Raw genomic sequence first — 24,016 nt, 5'->3', positions numbered from 1 at the left:
CAAAGAAACCCTACCTTTCTCCTTTGATTCCATTTGTCTTAAATTCATCTTAAAATTGTTTATTGCACATCTGTGGTAGGTGCTGAAGATTCAGGGAAGCACACGATAAACATATTCCTTCTCCTCCAGTGTACTTGAAATCTGGAGGGGATGTACTTGAAATCTGGAGGGAAATTTGGAGATTTAAAAAACATTATACAGTTATGTCCTGCACAGTGATGTTTCAGTCAATGACAGACCACATATACATACATGGTGGTCCCATAGGATTATAATGGAGCTGAAGCATTCCTGTTGTGTAGTGACATCATAGCCAAAGAAATGGCGTAGCGCAGTGCATTGCTCATGTGTCTGTGGTGATGATGGTGTAAACAAATCTGATGTGCTGCCAATTGTATTAAAGTGTAGCAATGCAATTATGTACTGTACATAATACTTGATAAGGATAGTAAATAACTGTGTTACTGGGTTATGTATTTACTATTCTAAACTTCCAGCTTAATGGAGCTAAGCTGCAGCATACAGTTTCAATAAAAATAAAGAGAATGAATGCCAACCCCCATTATCAACTAATATCCCTCAATGTTAGAGTTTAAAGTTAATTAAAAGTAAAAATGCCTGGAAATTGAACATGGCACTAAAAATATGTCCAAAATTTCCACTTTAGAAACATTCAAATTTGTCTAAAACTTTATACAATAGTGCCTACCCTCACACCTCACCCTGTGGTTTGCCAAACGTAATAGTTCTTTGGGTATTGTTTTAGAGGGTCCTCTTTCAACTTATAAAAAAAAGTTGCCTGTAAAACAGTATGCCATGTTAGTTAGGCTGCCAGAAGCCTCATACGTCTTGTGTTAACTGTATCTCTTGATTACACCGTTTTCTCTTATGCTTGATTTAACCTTGTACTTTTGTACAGTAGCATGCTGTACAGGTTTGCAGACTAGGAGCAATAAGCTATCCCTTTTAGCCTAGTTGTATACTGGGCTATATCACCTAGGTTTACATAAGTGCACTCTGTGATGTTTGTACAACTGTAGAATCACCTAACAATGCATTTCGAAGAATGTATTCCCATTGGGCAGTAGATACGATCAGTTAGGGTTGTGACAAAGCAAAGTCTGTCAGATGGTGGAATACCAGGGGCAGTATTATAGTGGAAAGTCAACAGGACAACTGTTCATTTAGTACCAGCAGTTTTCCAGTAATATTTAGGGTAAGCATTAAGAGGAGTCTAGATCTTAAGAGGATCTTAAGAGGATAAGGAATTAATCACTTCTAGTTAGGAGATCAGGAACTATTATGTTTGGCAAGCTACAGGGTGAGGTGCGAGGGTAGGCACTATTGTATAAAGTTTTAGACAAGTTTGAATGTCTCTAAAGTGGAAGTTTTGGACATATTTTTAATGCCATGTTAAATTTCCAGGCATTTTTACTTTTATTAGCTTTAAACTCTAACATTGAAGGGTATTAATTGATAATGGGGGTTGGCACTCATTCTCTTTATTTTTATTGAAACTATATGCTGCAACTTAGCTCCATTAAGCTGAGTATATATTCATATACAAATACACATATATACACACATATATATAATGTTTAGGTGATTGTAGTTTTTTCAGAATGACTTGAAGAGGTATGGGTGCGGGAAGGCTGAGGAATAAAAGCATGATAAAAGCATGACTACTTGAACATCCTCTCAAAGGGTATTAGAAATTGGATTCCTTAAAACTGAGAGTTGTAGGCAGATTTACCTACCCACCACCCACCCACCCAAACTGACCAGCATTCATTAGGATCTGCCTGTGCGAGGCATTGTGCTGTATCCTGAGGTTGTAAAGATTATTAAGACCCTCTCTCTGGGAATAACCAAGGATGTCAGTTCATTTTTAGCACTAGTGTTTTATAAATTGTTAGGCAAACAGTGACCATAGTTTTCACATAGAAATTGTATTAGAGGTAATCAGTTTGAAAAAGCCTTTAAAAATGATATATGTGGGTTGCAACAATTTTTAAAAAATTATATTTCCATATAAAAGATAACTATATATTTAAGAATTTTATATTTTTATTCTTTAGCTTATTGGTTTTGATGTTATAATTTGAGTTAAATATCCAAGACAGTGAATACAGTGTGTACATTTTATTCGATTTTAAGAACTAGTTTAAACACATTTTTACTTATTGACAATCATGATATTTTTATTGCAGATCTCATTTTAGAGAGCACTGATATCTATATGCTGAGTCAAATGAGGCAAAAAGAAAATTTTTTTTATATTACCCCTCATAAAAGAGTTGATTATATTTGAACTATAGGATATTGTTATTAACAACAGTATTACTGATAATGTCTTATATTAGTGCTAGAGTGTACAAAACATTCAGCATTCTTTCTTATTTAATTTTCATAACAGTCTGATTAGGCCGAATGTAATTTATTTCCATTTAAATAGAGAAGAAGGTTAGAAAAATTGTGGCATACTCTGTATCATATGGACAGGAATTGAATATACTACCATTATTGATGTTTCAACATATATTTAGACTGTAGTTTATATTTTTATTTTGTAGATGAACTGTTACCTGCAAGATCAGGATGTACTATAGAAGATCATATAATTGCGGGAAATGTAGAGGAATTTCGTAAAGATTTTATTTCAAGAGTATGGCTGACATACAGGGAAGAATTTCCTCAAATAGAAGGCTCAACTTTGACAACAGACTGTGGTTGGGGCTGCACATTACGAACTGGCCAGATGCTGCTGGCTCAAGGACTCATACTGCACTTTCTTGGTAGAGGTAAATCAAATCTTTGTTTGTTTATTTTTTTTAAATATGAACTCTAGCTTGCAAACTGCATAAAATTCTCTGAGATTAATTTCTTGACTCCCTAATGTCTTCTAAAGTTGAAAGTAACCTAACATATTACATCTTTATTGAATTGAGCCAGTTATGACTTAAACTTTCATGATTCTCCTTTTAAAAATATAGGTTAAACATACCCATTATTCTTGGCTGCCACCATGAATTAAGTTCAAGTTTTGGTAGCCCCCCCTTTTTTGTGGTTATTATTTATTTCTTTTCGCTTGAACTCTCTGGGTTATATCTCCAATTCAGTAAATCCTAGGCAGGTCAATAGCAGTGACTTTGAACGGATAGTTAATATTGTTACATTATTTAAATCGTAACACATTTTACACTGGTTTCTTTATTTTCTCTCTATATATTAATAATGCTTTAAAGTTATTTTTCTTTGTAAATATGATTGTAATCAGTTCAACTGATTATGCATGTTCTTAATAAGATCATCATACTTAGTCCTTTAACTCAAAAATGTCATCGATATCTAATTTAACTTATATCATTTTTTTCTAGTGTGCTACTTTCCTCACCATTTCTATTAGTCAGTTTTTTTTTTATAATGTGTACATTTGTAGGAGAATTTTAGTTTACTATTTCAGGCTATCATGTCTGGTTACGAAATGCTATTATTTTTTGTGTGTGTTTTTCTGAATGTATGGCAAATATTTAGTAACCTTTCTATTGGGATTATTGATAAGATCATATAGAAGATGTTTATTCAAGAGTGGTGAGGATGATGCAAGGAAGAGGAATTTTTAAACTCTGGGATGATTGATTTGTAGTCTTGTGCAGTTAGGGGCAAGAATTGGAATATACCATATTATGCTGTGCATAATGCACACACGTTTTGTGTGCATTATACACAGGATTATTATGCCCATTATTATACCCATGTTATGTAACCATTATACCCATGTATAATGCGCATCTTTATTTTTCCCTCAAAAATTTGGGCAAAAAAGTGCTCGTTATGCACTGCCAAATATGGGGTATTTCATAGTCCTGACTAGGTCTCTGAATCTGACTCATTATGTTAACTTAAAATTACATGTATGTGTGGGGACTGTCTTGTTATCTAAAACACTGAGCTTGTGGAAACAGTTAACTTTTTTGAGATCTTTGGTCTTTAATGATTTCATTTATTATAACTTTTCATTTACTAGATAATTGATATTATGCCTTAAACAATGATTATTATTCTGAAAGGATTATATGAGAAAAGAACATTTTGAAAAAATTTTTTAAATTTCCATGGTCAGACTTCTATTTTAACATATAATCAAAACAATATCTGCTTTCTGAAGTTACTCTCTCATGAATACTCTGTATGTTAGTGAATATGTTTATTGTGCCTTTGGGCGGTCAAGACTGGCTGTCTGATCAGTAGTGCTGGTAGTGGAACACAAAAGTCTGTCTTCCATCTCAGAGCTGTCACAGAAAAGAAAAAAAAAATTCTACAACTGTTTATGTGGACCTGGGTTTGCTGTTTTTCTCTCTTTTTGTTTTTCGGTCTTTAATTTGGTGACTTTTTAATGTTCTTATATAATATATTCCCATTTTAGAAATTATAGAAACTGTAGAAGAGTCCAGAGAATAATATTACTACTCAAAAGTAAACATTATTGATATGTTGACATTTTTTCTGCTCATATCTTTATTTGCTTTTTAAAATAGCTTTATTGAGATAGAATCTATATATCATAAACTATTCCATTAGTGAACAATTCAGTGGTTTTTAGTGTATTTACAAAGTTCTGCAGCCATCACCATAATCTAATTTTAGAACATTTTCATGATTCCCCAAAGAAACCTCATACCCATTAGTAATTATTCTCAGTATACTCCTCTTCCATATCCAGTTATTAATCTCCTTTCTGACTCTACACATTTCCTTCTTTCTGAGTGTACTCTTTTAGTTTAGTAACCCATATGAGTTTAGAAGCTACATACTTATTTTAGTAGAATTATTGAAGTCTAACTATTTAAAAGATCTGAACACCTTGCTTTGGAACTACTATAGCTTGGACCTGGCCCGATGCTTTGAACATTGAAAATTCAGACTCTGAATCATGGACTTCCCACACTGTAAAAAAATTTACTGCATCGTTTGAAGCACCGCTGTCAGGGGAAAGAGAACTCAAAACTCCAACAATTTCTCTGAAGGAAACAATTGGGAGGTACCCTGATGATCATGAAATACGAAATGAAATTTATCACAGGAAAATCATCTCTTGGTTTGGTGATTCTCCCTTGGCTCTCTTTGGCTTACATCAACTAATAGAATATGGGAAGAAGTCCGGGAAAAAAGCTGGAGATTGGTATGGACCAGCTGTGGTTGCTCACATTTTAAGGTAAAATGTTTTACAGTCTTTCATCTTATGGCAGAGGTCCTGAGACTCAGACATACTTATTTTTGCAGCATATATACATAATTGGAACTTTTAAAATCTAACTGTATGAGAATATTCATACTGGACATTTATTTGCAACACTCGTAACTCTGGTTTCATGTAATTTATCTACTGACAAAGTTTGCTTCTTTTGCTCACAGATATAGATGTCTAAGGCCTCTTTCTAACCAGGTTTTCTTTAGACTACCTTATTGTTCTTAAAACTAACAAAACTAACAACTGTTCCAACTTTCAAATATGCATAATATTACAGTTTTTTAAAAAGGTGGTATACCTGGGGGCTGTAATGTACTAATAGCGTAATGAAATGTCAAGAACTAAAAGTGATGTTTTCAGCATTTCTTTGCATACATCAAATTCTTGTGAATTGTAAATATATGGGACTATTAATATTATATTATCATGTTAGTAAAAGTAAAGAGTCTGCAACATTCAGAATAGCTAGAAAAAAGTTAGAGTGAAATTTCATCTTTTTGTGTGACATTCATTTGGATACTATTTAAGTTTTTAAAAAAATTATCTTATTTGTTGTATATCCCTTTATTATTATAAACTGAATGATTAATATGTCTTCAAGTATAGTATGGTAAATTTATTCTATTGAGAATCATATACTGGTAGTTTGAAATTATTACCAAATTTTTTCATACTATATTAAATTGCTTTTATATTTTATAGTCCAGATACTTACAATTGAAAAAGTATTTGCATAATGTTATTAAATGTATTGTTAATTATAATGCCAAGTTCAGCTTGGTATGACATTTATAGAAGCATATGATAAAGACATGGTTTGTACTCTTCAAGATTATGTTCTCTACCCCACAGATGAGAAAACTTTTTCTGTAAAAGGCCTTATAACGGCTTTATTGCCTGTTTTTAAAAAATTTTTTCCTTCTTGCTTGCTTTCTTTTTAAAAGTAAGCCTTTAAACTGTAAAAATGGTTCTTACCAAAAAAACAGGCCACAGGTCATACTTGGCTTGTGGGCCATAGGTTGTTGATTCTTCTTCTGTACTAACACATACAAACATGCATAATAAAGTGTAAGTTAAAAAAGTATAAAGATACAGTTAAATAACAATATTTATTTCTACAATTTGTGTAATTTCCTCTTACAAGATATTGTGATTTTTTCATATCATTTGAGAACATTATACTCACATAGAAATATTTTTCAATTTGCAGTTTTACTTACAGAATTCTAAGACAGATACTTGAACAAATAAAAAAAAATGTCATGTTATTGTTTAAAGAAAAGAAGAGACTTTCTTAACTAAGTGTACCAGAGGACAGTTAAAAAGCAACTCACTGCTAGTCAGTAATTAAGTTAATATGAAGCAAACCTTGAAGCACATTGTAATATCATTGGTTAGCAAATGTTTAGTATAGCCAAGCAAGTGGTTGAGAGAAATTGGGGGTGGATTGGGGGTAGTACAGGGGTTACAGTTTTATACCCAATATTTTTATGTACTTTGTAATTTATATTTTAATGTTCTTTAGGTAATTTAGTATAATATTCAACTTTGAAAAAATTGACCTGATTTTTTATATCATTTAGATGATAGTTTTGAATGCAGACACTATAGGTTAAGTGGGAATGTCAGGAAAATGATGGCTTTCTTTCCTCTTAAGTTAAATCTTTAGTTACCAACTGGAAATAACTGTTAGGGTTTTAAAGGATGATGCTTGTTATTTCTTAGAAAAGCAGTTGAAGAAGCCAGACACCCTGATTTACAAGGAATAACTATTTATGTTGCACAAGATTGTACAGGTAAGGAATGTATATAATTTTAATTTTCCTATGTTTGTTTGGTTAGACTTTCATATGTGTTTAGCTTGTTCCAATTATATTCTAAATGATTATGAAAGTAGGAACCATGTTATATTTTTGTTCCCATATAACACCCTACATGTAACAGGCACTTATTAAATATTTCTTAATACACTATGAATTCTTAGTTCCAATATTCAAATAAGCTCTTAAATAAAATTCCAACATTTAAAATGACTACTTTTTAAAAAGAATTTATTTATTTATTTTTAGAGAGAAGGGAAGGGAAGGGAGGGAGAAAGAGAGGGAGAGAAACATCATTGATTGGTTGCTTCTCATACACCCTCCACTGGGGACCTGGCCCACGACCCAGGCATGTGCCCTGACTGGGAATTGATCTGGTGATCTTTTGGCTTGCAGGCTGGTACTCAATCCATTGAGCCACACCAGCCAGGGCTAAAATGAGTATTTAAAAAAGCTAGACAAGAAAATTTAACACAGGTATGTCCTTGGGCTGCTGGTGTGCCTGGTACTATTATTTCATTGGTGGATATTTTTTAAGGACAGAAAATTCTTCACCTGGATGTGTTTCTTTCTCAGTAGTGCTTCAGTACACTCTGATGATGATGCAGCTCTTGTCTAGAACTTTGCCTTGTTTTACTGTTTTGGGTACTCTGTTTAATGACCAATGTCTATAGTAATGTGAAACTTTGTTGGGTTAAATAGACTATTTGATTTCTTAATAAAATAAAGGCAGTTAATAAAAGTGCCTTTAAATAAGCCATCTCATGTTGTTAAATTTATTTATTTTTTATACAAATGCCACTAACAGGATAAAATATGTTAATGTCTTGGGGAAGTTAAATATACTTCAGTCATACTTAACATAAAGATATTTACAAAATGCTTTATTTTGTAATAAATGGAAAAATGGTAATCAAATACACATGCATTTGTTTGGTCTCTTTTGTTAAGGTTAATTGGTTTTTTAAGAAAGGCTGATAGGCATATGAGAAAGAAAATTATAAATTTTCAGATGACTTGATTTTTGCAGGTCCTTTATTTGTTTTTCAGGTAGGAAGTCTTGCAAATAAAATTTGATTTGTAAAGAGTGCTAATTAGGTCAAAGGATGTGCTTAAACAATTAACCATTAAATAAATCTATGAATTTGGCTTTTGTGCTTTTATTGCTAACAATCAACCTTGGTCTTTAAATGTTACATATTATTAATTAAACAACACAAAGTTTCTCATTAAATAAGTGGTTTGTTTAATGAAGTGTTTCTTAAAATCTTTAACACTGATGTTTAAGAATCCTAAAGGAAGAAATTATATTAGTGTAGTGTATTTTGATAAATTGTAGGGTTAGGAATTAGGTGAAGCCAGATTTTATCAATAATTCCCCCCCCTCGCCTTCATTAGTATTTTTAAAATTTCCATTTTCTGTTCATTTCCTTTTCTTATTCTATATTCTCTTCCTTTGTAATTGCATCTCTTTCCATGGCTTTAAGTAATTAGGGCTCTACGCTCAACACTAGGATTTTTGAAACTACATTTTCAGGGCTGCTTGTGCTAATGTGAGGTAACTTGTATTTTTCTTCTGCCCCTCAAATATCTCCTAAATGTTTTAGAAACACTTCAAATTCAGCATGTTTGAAACTAAACTTATTATTTCTCTCTACCCCACTCCTTTCTTTCTTTCTATTTTTTTCTTCACTAACAGTATCATGCCCACATGCATGCACTTATGTATTCTTGACTCTCCTCATGGCATTTACCTAGCCAGTCAGCCAAAGCTTACCAAACTTTAAAAAACGCTTCTGAAATCTGTTCTCTCTTCTCTACTCTCATTGATTTAAATCAGACTCTTACCTGAAAGTTGGACTCTCACTTGACTTCCCTGTCTGCCTCTTCTCTTTTTGATCTATCTGATCTACAGAAATTGATCATGTTCCTTAATTTTAAAAGCCTATGATTGGTCATTAACTCTAGTCTCAAGTTATTTTAGCATATAAAGCACATGAAGTCTTTTCTAATTTGTCCCAACCTGGATTTCTAGCATCACCTCCCAACACTGTCTTCCATATTGATACAGCAAAGCACTATCAACAACCTCCAGGCCATTCTTTGGACATACTGTTATGTTTTTTCATGCCTTTGCACATATTGTCTCTGCTTAGAACATGCCTTATTAAAATGCCTTTTGTTTTGGAACACAAAGTTTACACCTTAGGTAAAGACTTTCTCTTCTCCCATTTGGAAGAATTAGTTTATTTTTCTGTGCTTTGTGACATTTTGGAAATACCTCTATGAAATGATGCATTTGAAATAACTTGTAATGTCACCTTTTGATTACCTGTTTCTTGCCGTAGATCAGTGATTGTTAAGGTAGCACGGATAGGGGAAAGGCATCAGAATCACTTGTTTGGGAATCACTGCTATAGTGAACCTGTTATGGAATTGGACTATTACATAGAGAAAAAACACCAAAACCATTGATTCAGACACTCTGAAATCTGGCCTTCCCACCCCCCAGCATAGAACCTCAGTAAATGTGTGTTGAATGAAGATGAAGGATAAGAGGCATTTGTTAAGGGAGAAATTGTTGTGGATGACTATAGAAATGTCATTACTTTGTATTACTTGTGACAATATTTATTTCTGGAGGAAGTAGACCTCTCTGAAGGGAAACTTTATTTGATTGAAATGTGCATTCATTCAGAAAAGTCAAAGATAAAACATGGTTGTATGTACACTGCTTTAGAAAAGGGACAGAATTTAAAGGTCTATAATCAAAAGCCATTACTGAGTAGTTTAGAGAAAGTGAGGTCATAGCATTGAAACAAAGAGAAAGAACTATTGTGGTATCTTTGTAGCTTTGGTTTAGGCCAGTGATTTTCAACCGGAGTTCCACAGGATTTTTAAAACATGCAATATCTGACTATTTAGTCAGAGGCACTGACCTCTTTTCCCTTAGATTGTCAAATAAAAAAGCGACAACAGCCAACATAACACAATAGCCGTCCAGTGTCAGTAAATCAAAATTATACTTGTTTTTTTTTCAGATTGGCAAAAAATATATTTTTTGGTGTGCTACAGAAGTTTAGTGATTAGTTTGTGTGTGCCACATGATGAAAAAGGTTGAAAATTGCTGGTTTAGATGGACTGTGGGAAATGGGGAAGCTTGTATACAGAGAATCTGATAACTCATAGTCTAAATTTGGAATTCAAAGGGAAGAACTGGGGCACAAGAGGCAGAATTTGTCAATCAGTTAATTGGAAGAGCAGATGAGTTTGGTTAAATGGACAAGGAGTATGGGTATAAAGTAAGTTTTGAATAAAACTAATTTATGTTGAACAAAAAATATAAAGTTTAGTTTGTATTTCCTTCTACCTAATTCCCTCATTTTCTCTTGCATTATTCCACTTAGGATCTCCCACCCATCATTCTACCAAAACTGCCCTTATCAATAATTTAATTTTGCCCAAACCATTGATCATGTCTCAGTGTTCACCTCTCAGCCTTCAGTCACACAGCCTGTCAGTAGCGGCTGGCACAGCCACAACTTCCTCCTTTTCGTTGTAACATTTCATTCACTTAGTTTGCAGAGCACTGTTCTTCAGTTTCCCTCTGGCTCCTTGTCTGCTTGTCTCCTTTGCTGGTTTTTCCATATCTCCCTCATCTCTAAAACTGTCGGTGCGTTGTGCCCAGCCTTTAGACTGCATCCGTTTGTCTGTGTACACAGATTTGCGTTCACCCAGTCTCGGCTTTACATTGCCATCTGTATGCTGGCAGTTCCCAAATTTGTAAGTCCATCCTGGTCCCCTCCCCAGTCCAGGCTTTTATGTCCATAACTGCCTACTCATCCTTCCCACTTGCATGCCTAATAGACATCTCAAACTAGCATGTCCAAAACTGAGTTCCCAATCCTCCCTCTTCTATTTTTGCCTCCTACAGTCTTCTGTGTCTTTGTAGATCACATCTCTCTTAATCTGTTTGGTTATATCAAAACCCTTCAAATCACCTATGATTCCCCCTTTTTTTTGTTTTGCCTCTCACTCCTTACATTTAATGTATGAAGGCATTCTCTATCTTCAAACTGATCACTTTTCACCGCCTCCACGTGACCATCCTATGACCATTCCCTGTCTTTATAATTGTCACCTTTGTTCAAGTCATCATCACCTCTTGCTGAATTACTGCAATGGCTTTCTAGCTGTTCTCTCTGCTTCAGCCGCCACCCCTACAGTCTGTTAGCAAGATATGAACTAGACTGGTGAATTGTTACATCAGAACATTCTTTTCCTAAGAAAAACTTCTCAGTGTCTTCCCAACTCACTTAAAGCAAAAACTGAAGTCTTTACAATGGCCTTTAAGAGTTCACACAGTCTGTCTTCTTTCTGTCCCAAACTGTAACTTTATCTCCCGACCTATTTCTGCTTCCTTACCCCTTGCTCACTTCCCTTCAGAGGTACTGGCCTCTTGTTCCTGGAATATGCTTCGGCCCTAAGACATTTGTACTTGGTAATCTTTCTACTTGGAATGCTCTTCTTCCAGGTATTTGCATTATTTGGTTTCTTACTTTAAGTCTTCACTTAAATGTTAGTTTCTCATAAAACTTTGCCTCCCACCTGATTTTAAATCATTCCCACCACCATCTTGTCTTATCCATATTTCTCCCTTTGTTTTCTCTGAAGCACCCATCACCATATGACTATATTATATTTTTTTTATTTATTGCCCATTTCCCCATGTTAGAGTATATGCTCCCTGAGGGCAGGGATGTTTCTCCATTTTGCTCACTGCTGAAGCCCCAGGGCCTCATAGTAAGATACTCAGTAAGTATTTATTGAATGCATGAACAAGCTAGGTATGTTTAACTCATTCAGACCTTGATAATGATGTCAAAGATCAGATGACTGCCCAGCATGGGGGAAATTAGGGTAAAAATGTTTCTGAAAACATTAATACATATTCATTATGTTTTTTTTCAGTTTACAGTTCAGATGTAATTGATAAACAACGTGCTTTCGTGACTTCTGATAACACAGATGACAAAGCTGTTATTATTCTAGTACCTGTTAGACTTGGAGGAGAAAGAACCAATACCGACTACTTAGAGTTTATAAAGGTAGGAGATGAGAGTTCAGTTTTTTTTAAGGCAATGATAGCTCATATGAAAAATACAGAAGAATTGCAATCTTTTTTCTATTAAGTGGGTACTGAGAATTTTATAGTTATAGATTATAAAGTTTGACATTAGAGATTTTAAATATCAGTATTACAGTGTCAGATGTGATTTGAAGAGTGCAGTGTTTTATGACAAAATGAATGGGCTTTTCATCTTTGTGGCTAATCAAGGAGACACAGATGCAGCAAATATCATAATCTATACCCTGTCTACTTTTCCCATCACTGTTATTTGTGATTTTTAAAAGAATGTACTTTTTTATTGATAAAACCCCACATTAAACTGTATCAAATAATCATCAAAACGAACTGACTTTTCTACTATGGCTGCATTATCTGTTAATTTGTTTCCTGTGTCACCATAAGATCAGTAAAAAGTTAGGATGATTATTTGTGTAGACAGAAATGGTGAAGATAATGTGGGGGGAGGTTCCAGCTTTGTTTTTTTCGTATTAACCAGTTAAAAATTTATTCTATTTCAGAACACATAATTCTTCTTTTCCTAAATAACCTAATTATATTAGCTTGTTTTGGACACTAACCTATTCAGTTATCATAAAACTTTGACTTTTGAAATACTTAGTTTTTGGTTAATATTATAGTGTCTATGTTATTTTCATAGTTTTAATAAAATTTCTCATTTTATCAAGTGCAGAGATGGAAATTCCTTTTGAATGGAGTGTTATGGGATATAGTAATCTTGAAATAAAGTCTAGATTTGTGTTTTATGATTCAGTAACAATTCTTTTCCCACATGAGGCATTAATCTCATATTGTGGTTCCTATGTATATGGTGGAAAATATCTCCTCAGGCTAACCTGTACTGATTATAAAAATCTAGAGCAGTTCTTTTCAATATGTAGTATATGAAAGTCTTCTAGCTGGTGTATTAACTTTTCCTAATAGTTACTAAAATTTTGTAGGCACACTTGTTACTAATACTACCAATAATATAATATAGTTATAACATATGAATCCTTTAGATAAAAATGGGGTTTTGATTTCTAACATGTGGGTTCTTTAGTGGAGATATTGGTAGAATGTGCAAAGTTATGAGCCATTTCATCTGGAGAATCCATTGAGGGTTTTGAGACTTTGGGCATCTTGTCATGTCTCAGTAGGTTCTAACCAACCAAACGACATTCCCTCTCCTTTTTCTACCACCATGAAAAGGTTAGAAACTGAGACAATCTTGGAACTGACTCCTTTAGCTGAGACCTGGTTGCCAGTGGAGTGAACTGCAGATGGCTTCAAGGCATGGGCCTTCTGGCCGAGGGCTTTGCTGTTTGGTGGTGTCGATAATATCTCTCAGGCAGCAGCACTGCCTAATGCTCTGGAGTGATTCGTTGGAGCCTGAATTGTGGAGAGAGGAGCCATGTTTAGCACAGAGGAATTAACAAATGTCTGTTAACTTTCATATTTGTATAACATTTTCAATACATGTTTATCTCACTTTGCCCTCACAATACTTTCGTACTGGATTGTCTTTATAAAACAGAAAAGAGAGAAGTTAAGTGATATGTTTAAGTTCAGATAGTGAATTGTTAACAGAGATTAGAACTTTGGTAGTTTTTCATATTTTTCCTTAAAATATGGGCTTTCTCAATATATCACTATTTTGAGCTTTTACTAATTAATTTATATTATAGTCCACTAAAATGAGAGAGCAGTGACTACTGAAATACTTTACTTTCTCAATTATCAGGTAAAAATGGCTGAAATGGCTGAGTGAAGTAGACTATGTGCTGGGTGTTTTGCTTGGTCAGAGGGGGTGGTTGGGTCAAAAGGCGAAACGAGAGCGTGTCAAGAGGCATTCACTGTAGAGGTGAAGAAACAGGCTGTCTAATAGCAGCCCTGAAAGAAAAATAATCTTCCTCTTCCACTTCTCCTTTCTCTTCCTCCTATACCTCCACCTTCATCTCTGCCCCCCACTCCGCTCCATCTGCTTTCTCCTCCTTCTTCATCTGCAGTTTATAATTTTTTTCCTGCCAAACCATTGTATATTATGCTCTCAGAAGTTCCCCATTCAGTTGTATTTTTCAAATGTATTAATCGAGGTAATTGCACAGTTCTTCAGAGATGGTACCTTCCCCTCTACCATTCTGTGAGGAGAAATCTGCCGTGGTGCTTTATCAGCCCTTACCACAGGCAGTTTGTTTGTTTGTTTGTTTGTTTGTTTATAAGAGACGGGCAATGAGGAAAATCCAGTATGTTCTCTTTCTTCAGTAAGACAAATTAGGACTTTCCTTTTTTGACTGATTACTTCAGTCTTATTTATTGCTTCATGGATACAGCTTAATAAATTCTCACTGCAAGATAACTGTGAAGAAGTTTTTTTAGGAACTGAAAAGTGTTCCATGTTTCCAAAAATACAGCCTCTTATATGTAATGGTGTTCCAGCTCCTAATCTGCTTCTAAGTGTTTATTGCTAAATCTTCTCTGGTCTGTTGTAAAGGAAATAATGTGAAGAACCAGCGTCTTTCTTCCATTACTGGGGCTCCTTCATCTGAGGAGAATCAGTAGTGATTCTTGCTATATATTTTTCCCTTTCTCTTTCTCAACTATGAGAGACAGAACTTTCACCCCTTTGTGGTTCATAAGCATTCTGTTTCAGCTGATCAGACTGTCTCAAGCTGAAGTAAGACACACTCTCATTGTGTTAAGGGTGTTTACTTAGGGGGAAAACAGCAGACTCATTACTGATAAAAAACTATTATTGTTAGTGGAGCTTTTATTTCATCTTAACCTTTTTTTAGTTAGCTCTAAAATGTTAACCTAATATACCTTTTCTATTTTATTTTTTCAGTTGCAGTTCTCCTTTCCAAAAAAACACATTATATTTTCATAAGACTAAAAAGGGCTATTTATAACAGTGAGAACCTGAAAATAATTTAAATAGTCACAATCAGGTTTTAAAGCACATTTTGTTGCCTTCATGAAATAGAATATTTTGTAGTCATTAAATATAATGTAGGTTTATATTTATTTGTAGGAAATAATATTTATGGCATAATGAGTGACAAATGTTATAACAGTATGCATTGTATGATGCCACATACATAAAATTGCATTCACAAATCTGTATGTGAATATAGGTAAGACAGATAGTTGTCAAGGAGATTTCCCCCAAATGTTAATTATGATGAGCTCTGAGTGTTCAGGTTGTGGGAAACTTTTACTATGTGTGTTTTTATTATGGTGAACACATTATTTTTAAGAAAATAAGCTTTAAAAAACACTATGGTTTGATTACTTATTAAAGGAAAAAAATTTGTTTATATATATATTTTATATCTTCTAGATTTCAAGACATCCTCTCATTTATGAGAAGGAAAGTTTAGCTATTGTTTAAGACTTTGTTTTTTAAAAATAACATGCTTTATCACTATTGGCATTCTCTAACATGATATATGCTAAAATTAATGTAGGAACTATTGACAAGACATTAATTGACCCCACTGGACTATTTTAAGGGTATTGGGCCCAGCTTAAATTGAGTTCTGCTTAAAATAGATGCTGAGGGACATACTTAATAATTTATTGAGGTATCTCTGATATTTTACAATTAGTAAAATAAATCGGCCTTAAATACAATAGTAATTACTATTTTCATTGGATTAAAATGTTTCATTAGTCTTTACATTTATTCCAAATGAAGTAGAATTTAAAAATCTGTCAAGTAAATGCCATTGGTTAGAAAATGGTTTTTAGTTTGGGATTCTAAGACTCAAGGTTCAATGAAAAGAGTCTAAGAAATATTTCTAGCATTTCAAAAAGTCTGATGAAAATTCTACATTGATCACAATAAGGCTGTACAAGCAACTGAAAGGCCAGGTGTTTTTGGCTTTGGCAGGAGATTTTATTGTTTTTATTTGGTAACATTGTCTATCTCTGTATTTGGCACCCAGTAGTTAGTTGTTTAGTGTTGTTGAGTGACATGCTGGTCAGAATATTTGATTTAGTCATGTTAATGTTGAGTGTTTTAAAGAAAAGGGAAGATAGTTTTGTAGAGGGATTTCAGAACATGGGGACAAATGTAATAAAAATAAAACTGGTGGTGAAAAACTTGGGAACAACTAATATTGGTAATACAAATTTGGTTGTTTTGAATAATTACCATTTGTCTCTTGACTCTAAATCTGAATTAGTTTCTCTTGGCAGGGTATTTTAAGCCTTGAATATTGTGTGGGAATTATTGGTGGCAAACCGAAACAGTCATATTACTTTGCTGGATTTCAAGGTTAGTGATTTAGTAAAGTGTATTTCTTCATTGTGTGTGTGTATTTTTTTTTTAAGTCAGTAAGTTGATATGGGATCATCTGGAAGCAGGATGATTAACAGAGCAAAATGAGTACCTTATAAATTCATCAGTCCGACCATAGCCACTCATTTGTCACTTAGTCCACAACATAATTGGATTCTGTAAAATGTATGTTTAATTTCCGTTATTGCATAAACAAGGCATAATTTATTGGTTTCACTAAACTTCAGAAGACATTGCTTTCACATTCTGGCAGTTGCTATTTACATATTTACTTTTTACCGGGTTTAGTGGTACTAGCTGATGATAAAATGACAAGCAGTATGCTCTTCCTGTCAGATTAAAGTAGTGCAATACATTTTTCATGGGCAAACTGTAGAGTATAATTGTGTGTTTGTGAAAGTAATTTTATCACCAAAAATTAAATGACAATCTCATCACTTTATAAAAATTCTGCTTATACAAGCATATTTGATTATGCAAAAGTTAATCTGTCCTGTGCAAACCTATGTTTTAGTCAATGAATATCAGTCTGGCAAACTGTTACTCCCAGAGTTTTTTCAGCTATTCTACATAGAAATTGGATTGTAAGCAGTGTAATAATAAGGTGTTTTTTGAATTACTTGTCTTCTGTTTTGTCCTTGTAGATGACAGTTTGATTTACTTGGATCCTCATTACTGCCAGTCTTTTGTAGATGTCAGCATAAAGGATTTCCCTCTTGAGGTACTATGGATTAAGAGCTGTGTTTTTTTTTAACTATATGAAGCAAACTCTAATTATTGAGAGATATGCTAGGCAGCTAAGCTTGTATAGTATTACAACTACAGGTTAATAATCAATATTTTAGTGACTTATAAAACCATAACCCACACTATGATCAAAGGTTAAAAATTTTCTTGCTGAATTTTAATTTATGATATACTTTCTTTCCCATTTATCTTTGTCTCTTAACTGGTTAGGTACTCTAACCCCACCAAAGTAATTGAGCAAGGTTCCAAGTAATTTTGTAGATATACAGCTAAAGAGTACTGAAGAATAAAAATATTAGGATGTTAGAAAGAAGGAAGGAAGGAAGAAAGGAAGGGAGGGAGGGAGCGAGGAAGGGAAAAGGAAAGAAGACAGTGGAGTAGGGTTAGACTGACCAGGTGATGTAAGGAGACTATCTGCTAAATTATTTTGCTGCGAGCTTAATAATGAAATCTTAGTCTCTAGTTAAGAAGTTTTTAAGAGCTTAGTTGGGTTTCAAATTTTTGTTTTAGCATTGATTTCATAACAACTTCTTCTGCTTTCTGTTGGTCATTTTGTGATCCAGTATTTAATTCAGAAAATTTGAGAGTCCATAAGTGAGACATGTAATTATTTCATTGTTTTGGGTCTTATTTTCCCAGTTGATGCCTTTCCAGATTTTTAAACTAATTTTAATCATTTGAGTGTCATGGTTCACTAATTCTCAGGGCTTGGCAAGTTAGAATTGTGGTTTAGTACTTCATTTTAGTAATGGCTTCCTAGCTAATAGTAATACCTAAAAGTATTTAAGGAGTAGATTATGAAAACTGATCAACTAACTGCAAGATGAACATATAGTTTAGAAAGGTAAAACATTCTAGCACCCTTTGTAAACTGTCCCCTCAACTAAACTACAAACATCTTAAGGGCAAAGATCAAGTTTGCTTTCTACTTTCTTCTTTCATAGTATCTTACATATAAACCTTAGTAAATATTCCTAGTTGACTGACTGATACTGGGGGAGGCACTGGAGAATTACGCTATGTGAACCACATTGTAATTCCTTCTGCTGCCTGTGGTCTTGTGGCGCTGATTCCTCTGTGTCTAAGCTGCATTTCTAGTGTGTATGTGCCAAAATGACTCCTTAAAAAGTGGTTACTTGAGATTCAGATGGAAACTTGTTCATAGTATTTCAGTATTATCTAAAACAGGCAAATTAAAAGAGTATTGGGGTTTATTATTTGGCCAGTAGAGAGAGACTAGTCATCTGGTATTTTGAGAGACTCTGCAAAGCTGCCCGGTGAATGAACATTCTGGATACGTCTGCACAATTAATATCAGGAAGGTTGCAGCTCATTTATTGTGAGGTTGTTGCAGCACTTCACAAGTGAGTTAATAAAAGCTTGAAGTAGGGTGATAGTGAGAATGGAAAAGAAGAATTGACTTTAAGAGACTTTGTAAAGTAAAATTTGGTGAAATAAGGTAGCTTCTTAAATACATGGAAGCATTTATTTCTTATACACTGGGATGCCAAGAGTATCCACCCTGTCTGGATAATTCCTCTGGACAGTTTTTCATATTTCTCAATTTAGGGATTTATCTTAGATTTTTTATTGCATAGCATAATTTATTTTTCTGTGAGAATATTACATACACATTATAGCAAGTTGTCTATCTTTGTTCAGAAATAGAATTTTACTTTTTTCTTTTAATCATATTTTAAGCTTAACATGCTCCAAGTGGAGGTATTTTAAATACCCTATACTACTAACCATCCTTGCCTTGCTATGTTAGTTGTATGTTTATATACTGTGAAATTTTGTGGTTGATTGATGTAATAAATTACATGCATGTTCTAAACTACATTTATAACTCAATGATTAAAAATTATTTTGAAAACAGCTTCTTTTTGATAAATACTTCTTCTGGTTAATACTTGGAGAAGTTAAAACCTTAGATTTTTTATTTAATTCTAAGTAAATCATTGCTGTAAATAATTTAAGGGCGTACCCTGAATTCTGATTGTGAGAGTTTAAGAAAGTAGTATCATATCAGAGTATACGAAATTGAAGGAGAGATGTCACAGGTTATACATATTTCATTGTTCTTATGGTGTGGAATTCCTAGAGTTCTGCAGTTGAACTTTTAATTGAAACCAAATCAGACCAAGTTATTGCTTCCTTTTTAGGTTATCATTTATTGAGCTCTTTCTATAATAAACAAGGCACTGTCTTAAGCATTTTTAAAAGATATTATTATTATTATTATTTTAAAGCATTTATTTATTTATTTTTAGAGAGAGAGGAAGGGGGGAGAAAAAGAGGAAGCAAAACATTGATGTGAGAGAGCAACATTGACCCGTTGCTTCTTGTACATCCCCAACTAGGGACCTGGTCTGCAGCCCAGGTGTGTGCCCTGACCTAGAATCCAACTGGTGACCTTTCAGTTCTCAGGCTGGTGCTCATTCCACTGAACCACACCAGCCAGGATTATTATTATTATTTTTTAATCCTCACTGAGGACATGCTTACTGATTTAGAGAGAGGGGAAGGGGGAGGTGATAAACATCTATGTAAGACAGAAACATCCATCAGTTGCCTCTTACACATGCCCCAATGGGGGACCAAACACACAACCTAGGTATGTGTCCTGGTAAGGAATTGAACCCGCAACCTTTTGGTTTATAGGACTGTTTTCCAACCAGCTGAGCAACATTGGCCAGGGCATGTCTTAAGCACTTTAATTAGAGACCTTTGTTGAACTCTTATTCTGACTTGTAGCTCCAAATACTTTGATTAAATATATTTGTATTAAATTTTAAATTTTGTGACACTTTCATTATTGTTTGTATGTTTAGGTAATAGAATCCACTATTCCAAATAATAAGCCTAGAAAAATGCCTGGCATCTAGTAGGTGCCTAATAAATTATTTGTTGAGGCAACGAATAAATAATGTATTGAAAAAATTAAATAAATGAGAATCGACTCACTGTGGCCAGCTTTTTCAGAAACATATGTAATTGTCCCTGAATTGTATCTAGTGAACATTCCCTAAAATGTGTGTGCTATTCTTACCAGTGGTCAGAATTTTAAAAATCAAAAAAGGAATGAGTGCATAGTTCAAAGAATTATCACAAAATAAACATAGCCTTGTAATACCACTTGGGAAAATATTTAAAAATCTAACTTGTTCCGCAATAAACAAAAATGATTCTGAATTATAAATTAATGTTGGTTTGACTTCAGAATCTTCTGGGTGAACAACAGAATATAATTTTAAGTTTAAATGATATAAAATGCCTCTCTGTGATATGAGTCCTTGTTACCATGTAGTACACCCTATAGCAATTTCAGTTTGCAGTGATCACAGATTTATATCAGTATTTTTGTGACTAATTATAGTTTTTTGCAGATATCAAAACAATCATGATTAACAGTTTAGTGTTACTACCTATGATGAATGAAGCAGTACTGAGAAATAGCACTGAGTCTATTCTGGTTTAGTCCTATTGGGTCTTGAATAAAAACTTTAATCAATGCTTTAGTATTACCTAAGATAATACTAAAGTATTGTGTGTGAGTTAAAAAGTATTTTTTCGACCTTGTAGAAACTTTGGTCCTTTTTCCTTATCTCCAGGTAGCAAAAAACAAATAAATCTTGCTTACTGGCTTTGGAAGGAGTTAGGCAAATGATGATTTTTAGGTACCTTATATGTAGAAGAACTTTTTGTAAATAAGACCTAGAACTTTCTGTGCCTCATATACCAACATACTCCTGTATATTGTTAACTAACAAGCTTACTTAGATCTTCTGTTCCTTTCCAGATCTGTTTTTAATATCTCCTTATAAATAAAACACATGAAACAATATTAGAAAAAGTCCAGCTAAGACAATGCTTGTGTAGACTAGTGCCCTGGAGATTCCAGGTTAGCTATGTTGGATCTCACTCTAAAAAGTAAGTTTTAGCAAAGCATTTTGTAAAGGCCATGGTTTTGAAAACATTCGTTTCATCTGTATCTACCTCCATGATGTTGTATTTGAATCTTATATATAAGTGAACTATCCATAAGGAAAAAAAGCAGCTTGAAAATTCATTTTTCCTATCCTCTGATGATCACGTAGGGTACTAATTGGATCACTAGGATGAAGTGGGAGAGAAGGGTGACTTTGATTGATTCACCAGGAACACAGAAAATGTGAAAGCCTCTATTTTCCCGCATTTTGGTAGATGGTCTCAAGGTAAAATCCCTTAGTTTTAGGTACTGAATGTAGGGAAATTTTAATTTTATGAGTTCAAATTTGACATAGATTATTTCTTAACTGAGCTCGTTCTGTAATTCAAATATCTAAAATTTACAATAAAGAATTTCTATACCTGTTTGCCATCTGGCCAGTTTTTTTCCTCTCCCTTAAGCTTGTTAATTTTTGTATATCCTTACAAAATTTATTTATGTACAATTATAAACACATTTGAGCATATATTTTTATGGTCCTCCTTTTGTCCATAAATATCTTTTCAATACATACAAAAAAGATTTAGTAGTATCAGTGATTTTTAAGGGCAAAAGCATTTAAGAAGTTCTTTTTTTTTTATTCTTTAAAACCAAGTACCAGAATGTAGTGGTGAAGAAAAAGAAGACTGAAATGATTAGCCTTATATTCTGCCCCTTTCCCACTTTTGTGTTCTCTAAAGATCCAGACTCTACTAAGCGCCACATCCTATCAGCCAGGGCAGAGAGGCTGGAACAGCCTCCCCAGCCCACTGACAGCTGTGGCACTGTGACCATTTGAGAAAAGTGAACTCATGGGACAGGAGGATTGGTAAGGGGGAGGCAAGGCCATAACAGAGCAGTTTTTACCTGTGTCCTGTATGGGCATAAAGAACTTAATTAAAGCCAAGTGGAAGAGTGGGTTTGAAGAATATGAAGTTATGTACTAATTGTGTCCATTGGTAAAACTCTTTAGTTGACCTCTTTTCATATCACTATGGAACATTTTTAAAATTAAATTCATTGGAGTGACATTGGTTAATAAGATGATGTAGGTTTCAAATGTATAATTCTATGATATATCATCTGTATATTGTACTATGTGGCCACCACTATGGAACATATACATAAATCTATGTATTTGTTAAAAAGTCTTATTATCCTTATTAAAAGGTTTATAAACATTAAAAACTCTAACAAAACAGATTAAATTGCACTTTCATTGAAATGGCCAGCTTCATCCTAAACCTTGTATTAGCTTACTCGTATCCTTTTCAGTGGCACATTTTTCTTTCCTTCTGCAAGTGTTAGAAAGGCACATTGCTTTGACTCACTCTCTTCTGCAGAATGGCACTAATGCCGCAGAAGGTGGAAATTGGGAGAATTGAATGTACACAATATTGGCTGTCATATCTTAGAGCTTGGGAGAGTAGGAAGGACTGTCTACATTGGATAGACTTAAAACACCATTTGAAAATCATGTTTAAGTTTTGAGAAAAACTAGGTAGCAAATTTTAAATTAGTAATAGTCTTGTATGTATGTTAAGTCCATCAAATAAAAGTAAATTAATCCTAAAGAACTTTTAAAATTACAGACATTCCACTGCCCTTCTCCCAAAAAGATGTCATTTCGGAAGATGGACCCTAGCTGCACAATAGGGTTTTACTGTCGCAACGTTCAGGACTTCAAGAGAGCTTCTGAAGAAATCAGTAAGGTACTTTGATTTAAAATATTATAATATTTATAAGTGAACTAATTTTTATTTGAGATAGACTGTGAAAAGATAAAAATCTGTAAATTATGTACTTTTTTAAAACTGCCCCTTGAATGTTAATTCAATGCTATTAGAAATATTGAACCAGAAAATAAAACTATTTGTGTATTCCTAGCCTTTGATACTGATGAAACCAGCTCTCTAGTGAACAGTCGAGAGTATTGATCAAACCACTAGGTGGCACTGTTGAAATACAAATCCATTTACAAATGGATTATGGTGTCTATACAAGCAATTAGGTTATATTTTATTTGAAGAGGATTTTAAAAGGACAATACCTTAGGGGGTAGAAAAAATTAATGAAGTATTTGATCAAGCCAAATCGTGCATTATTTCTTGTTAGTCCAAGTGCTGCTTTGATTTTTTAAAAAAGAGAAATGGTATTTTTGGATTTCTCAGAACTGCTTTATTAAATGAACTGTGTTGTTACCTTCCAATAAGCTTGTCTAATCTGATCTATTCGACTTATAGGATCTTTGAAATAGGTTTATTTAACTCCTTCTCATTACCTTTAAACTTCTGTATTTTTCTGGTCCTTGAGTACAGTACTGCTAAATATTAATAGAGCCTCAAGGATTGTCTATCTTTAGTACTTTACAAAATAAAAAGATTACTTATTGGGGAAGTAGGCATAACTGGATAGGTCTCTTTATTGGTATCAATAACTATAGGTTATCATTTTATGGGTAAGTAAAACCAATACTAGAATCACTTTTGGAAATTCTTGAGCTGAAATATAATTGTACCTTACTACTGCTTTACTTACAGTAAATTTTTTTAAGGAAAACAGACATAGTGGGTTGAAATTTTATTTTTATAACATAAAAATAAAATGAAGATACTAAATAAAAGGTTTTATGTAAACCAGGTTTACTTTACTTGGCCTGCCATGTAAAAGGGATAATTTAACAAAGTCGTGACAGAAACATGACCGAGGAGGGGAGCAGATGAGGTGTGTGAGAGCCTTTCCTTGTTTAACACCCCGCTTCCCGCAGCAGCCGTCGTCTTTTCATTCTGCTTCCTCC

At 33.7% G+C, this 24,016-nt stretch overlaps 1 protein-coding gene across 5 annotated transcripts in view; it reads left to right on the top strand.

Annotated features, from left to right (window-relative positions):
* ATG4C (autophagy related 4C cysteine peptidase) overlaps window positions 1–24,016 on the top strand; it is an 80,126-nt gene that overhangs the window by 46,954 nt on the left and 9,156 nt on the right. For 4 of the 5 annotated variants that reach the window (XM_045835579.1, XM_045835578.1, XM_045835577.1 and 1 more), the window contains 7 exons: window positions 2,574–2,801; window positions 4,885–5,215; window positions 6,977–7,047; window positions 12,043–12,179; window positions 16,400–16,478; window positions 17,147–17,223; window positions 22,812–22,931. In XM_045835579.1, coding sequence (XP_045691535.1) covers window positions 2,574–2,801; window positions 4,885–5,215; window positions 6,977–7,047; window positions 12,043–12,179; window positions 16,400–16,478; window positions 17,147–17,223; window positions 22,812–22,931 — 1,043 coding nt within the window. The remainder of the gene's footprint in view (window positions 1–2,573; window positions 2,802–4,884; window positions 5,216–6,976; window positions 7,048–12,042; window positions 12,180–16,399; window positions 16,479–17,146; window positions 17,224–22,811; window positions 22,932–24,016) is intronic. The other variant, XM_045835580.1, reaches the window with a different exon arrangement.

Source organism: Phyllostomus hastatus, unplaced genomic scaffold (genome assembly GCF_019186645.2).
Source record: "Phyllostomus hastatus isolate PE091 unplaced genomic scaffold, TTU_PhHast_1.1 phas_contig_209, whole genome shotgun sequence".
In the NCBI taxonomy this organism is placed as follows: domain Eukaryota; kingdom Metazoa; phylum Chordata; class Mammalia; order Chiroptera; family Phyllostomidae; genus Phyllostomus; species Phyllostomus hastatus.
Note: the sequence above shows the minus strand (reverse complement) of the source record. Positions and strands in the feature narration are given on the sequence as shown.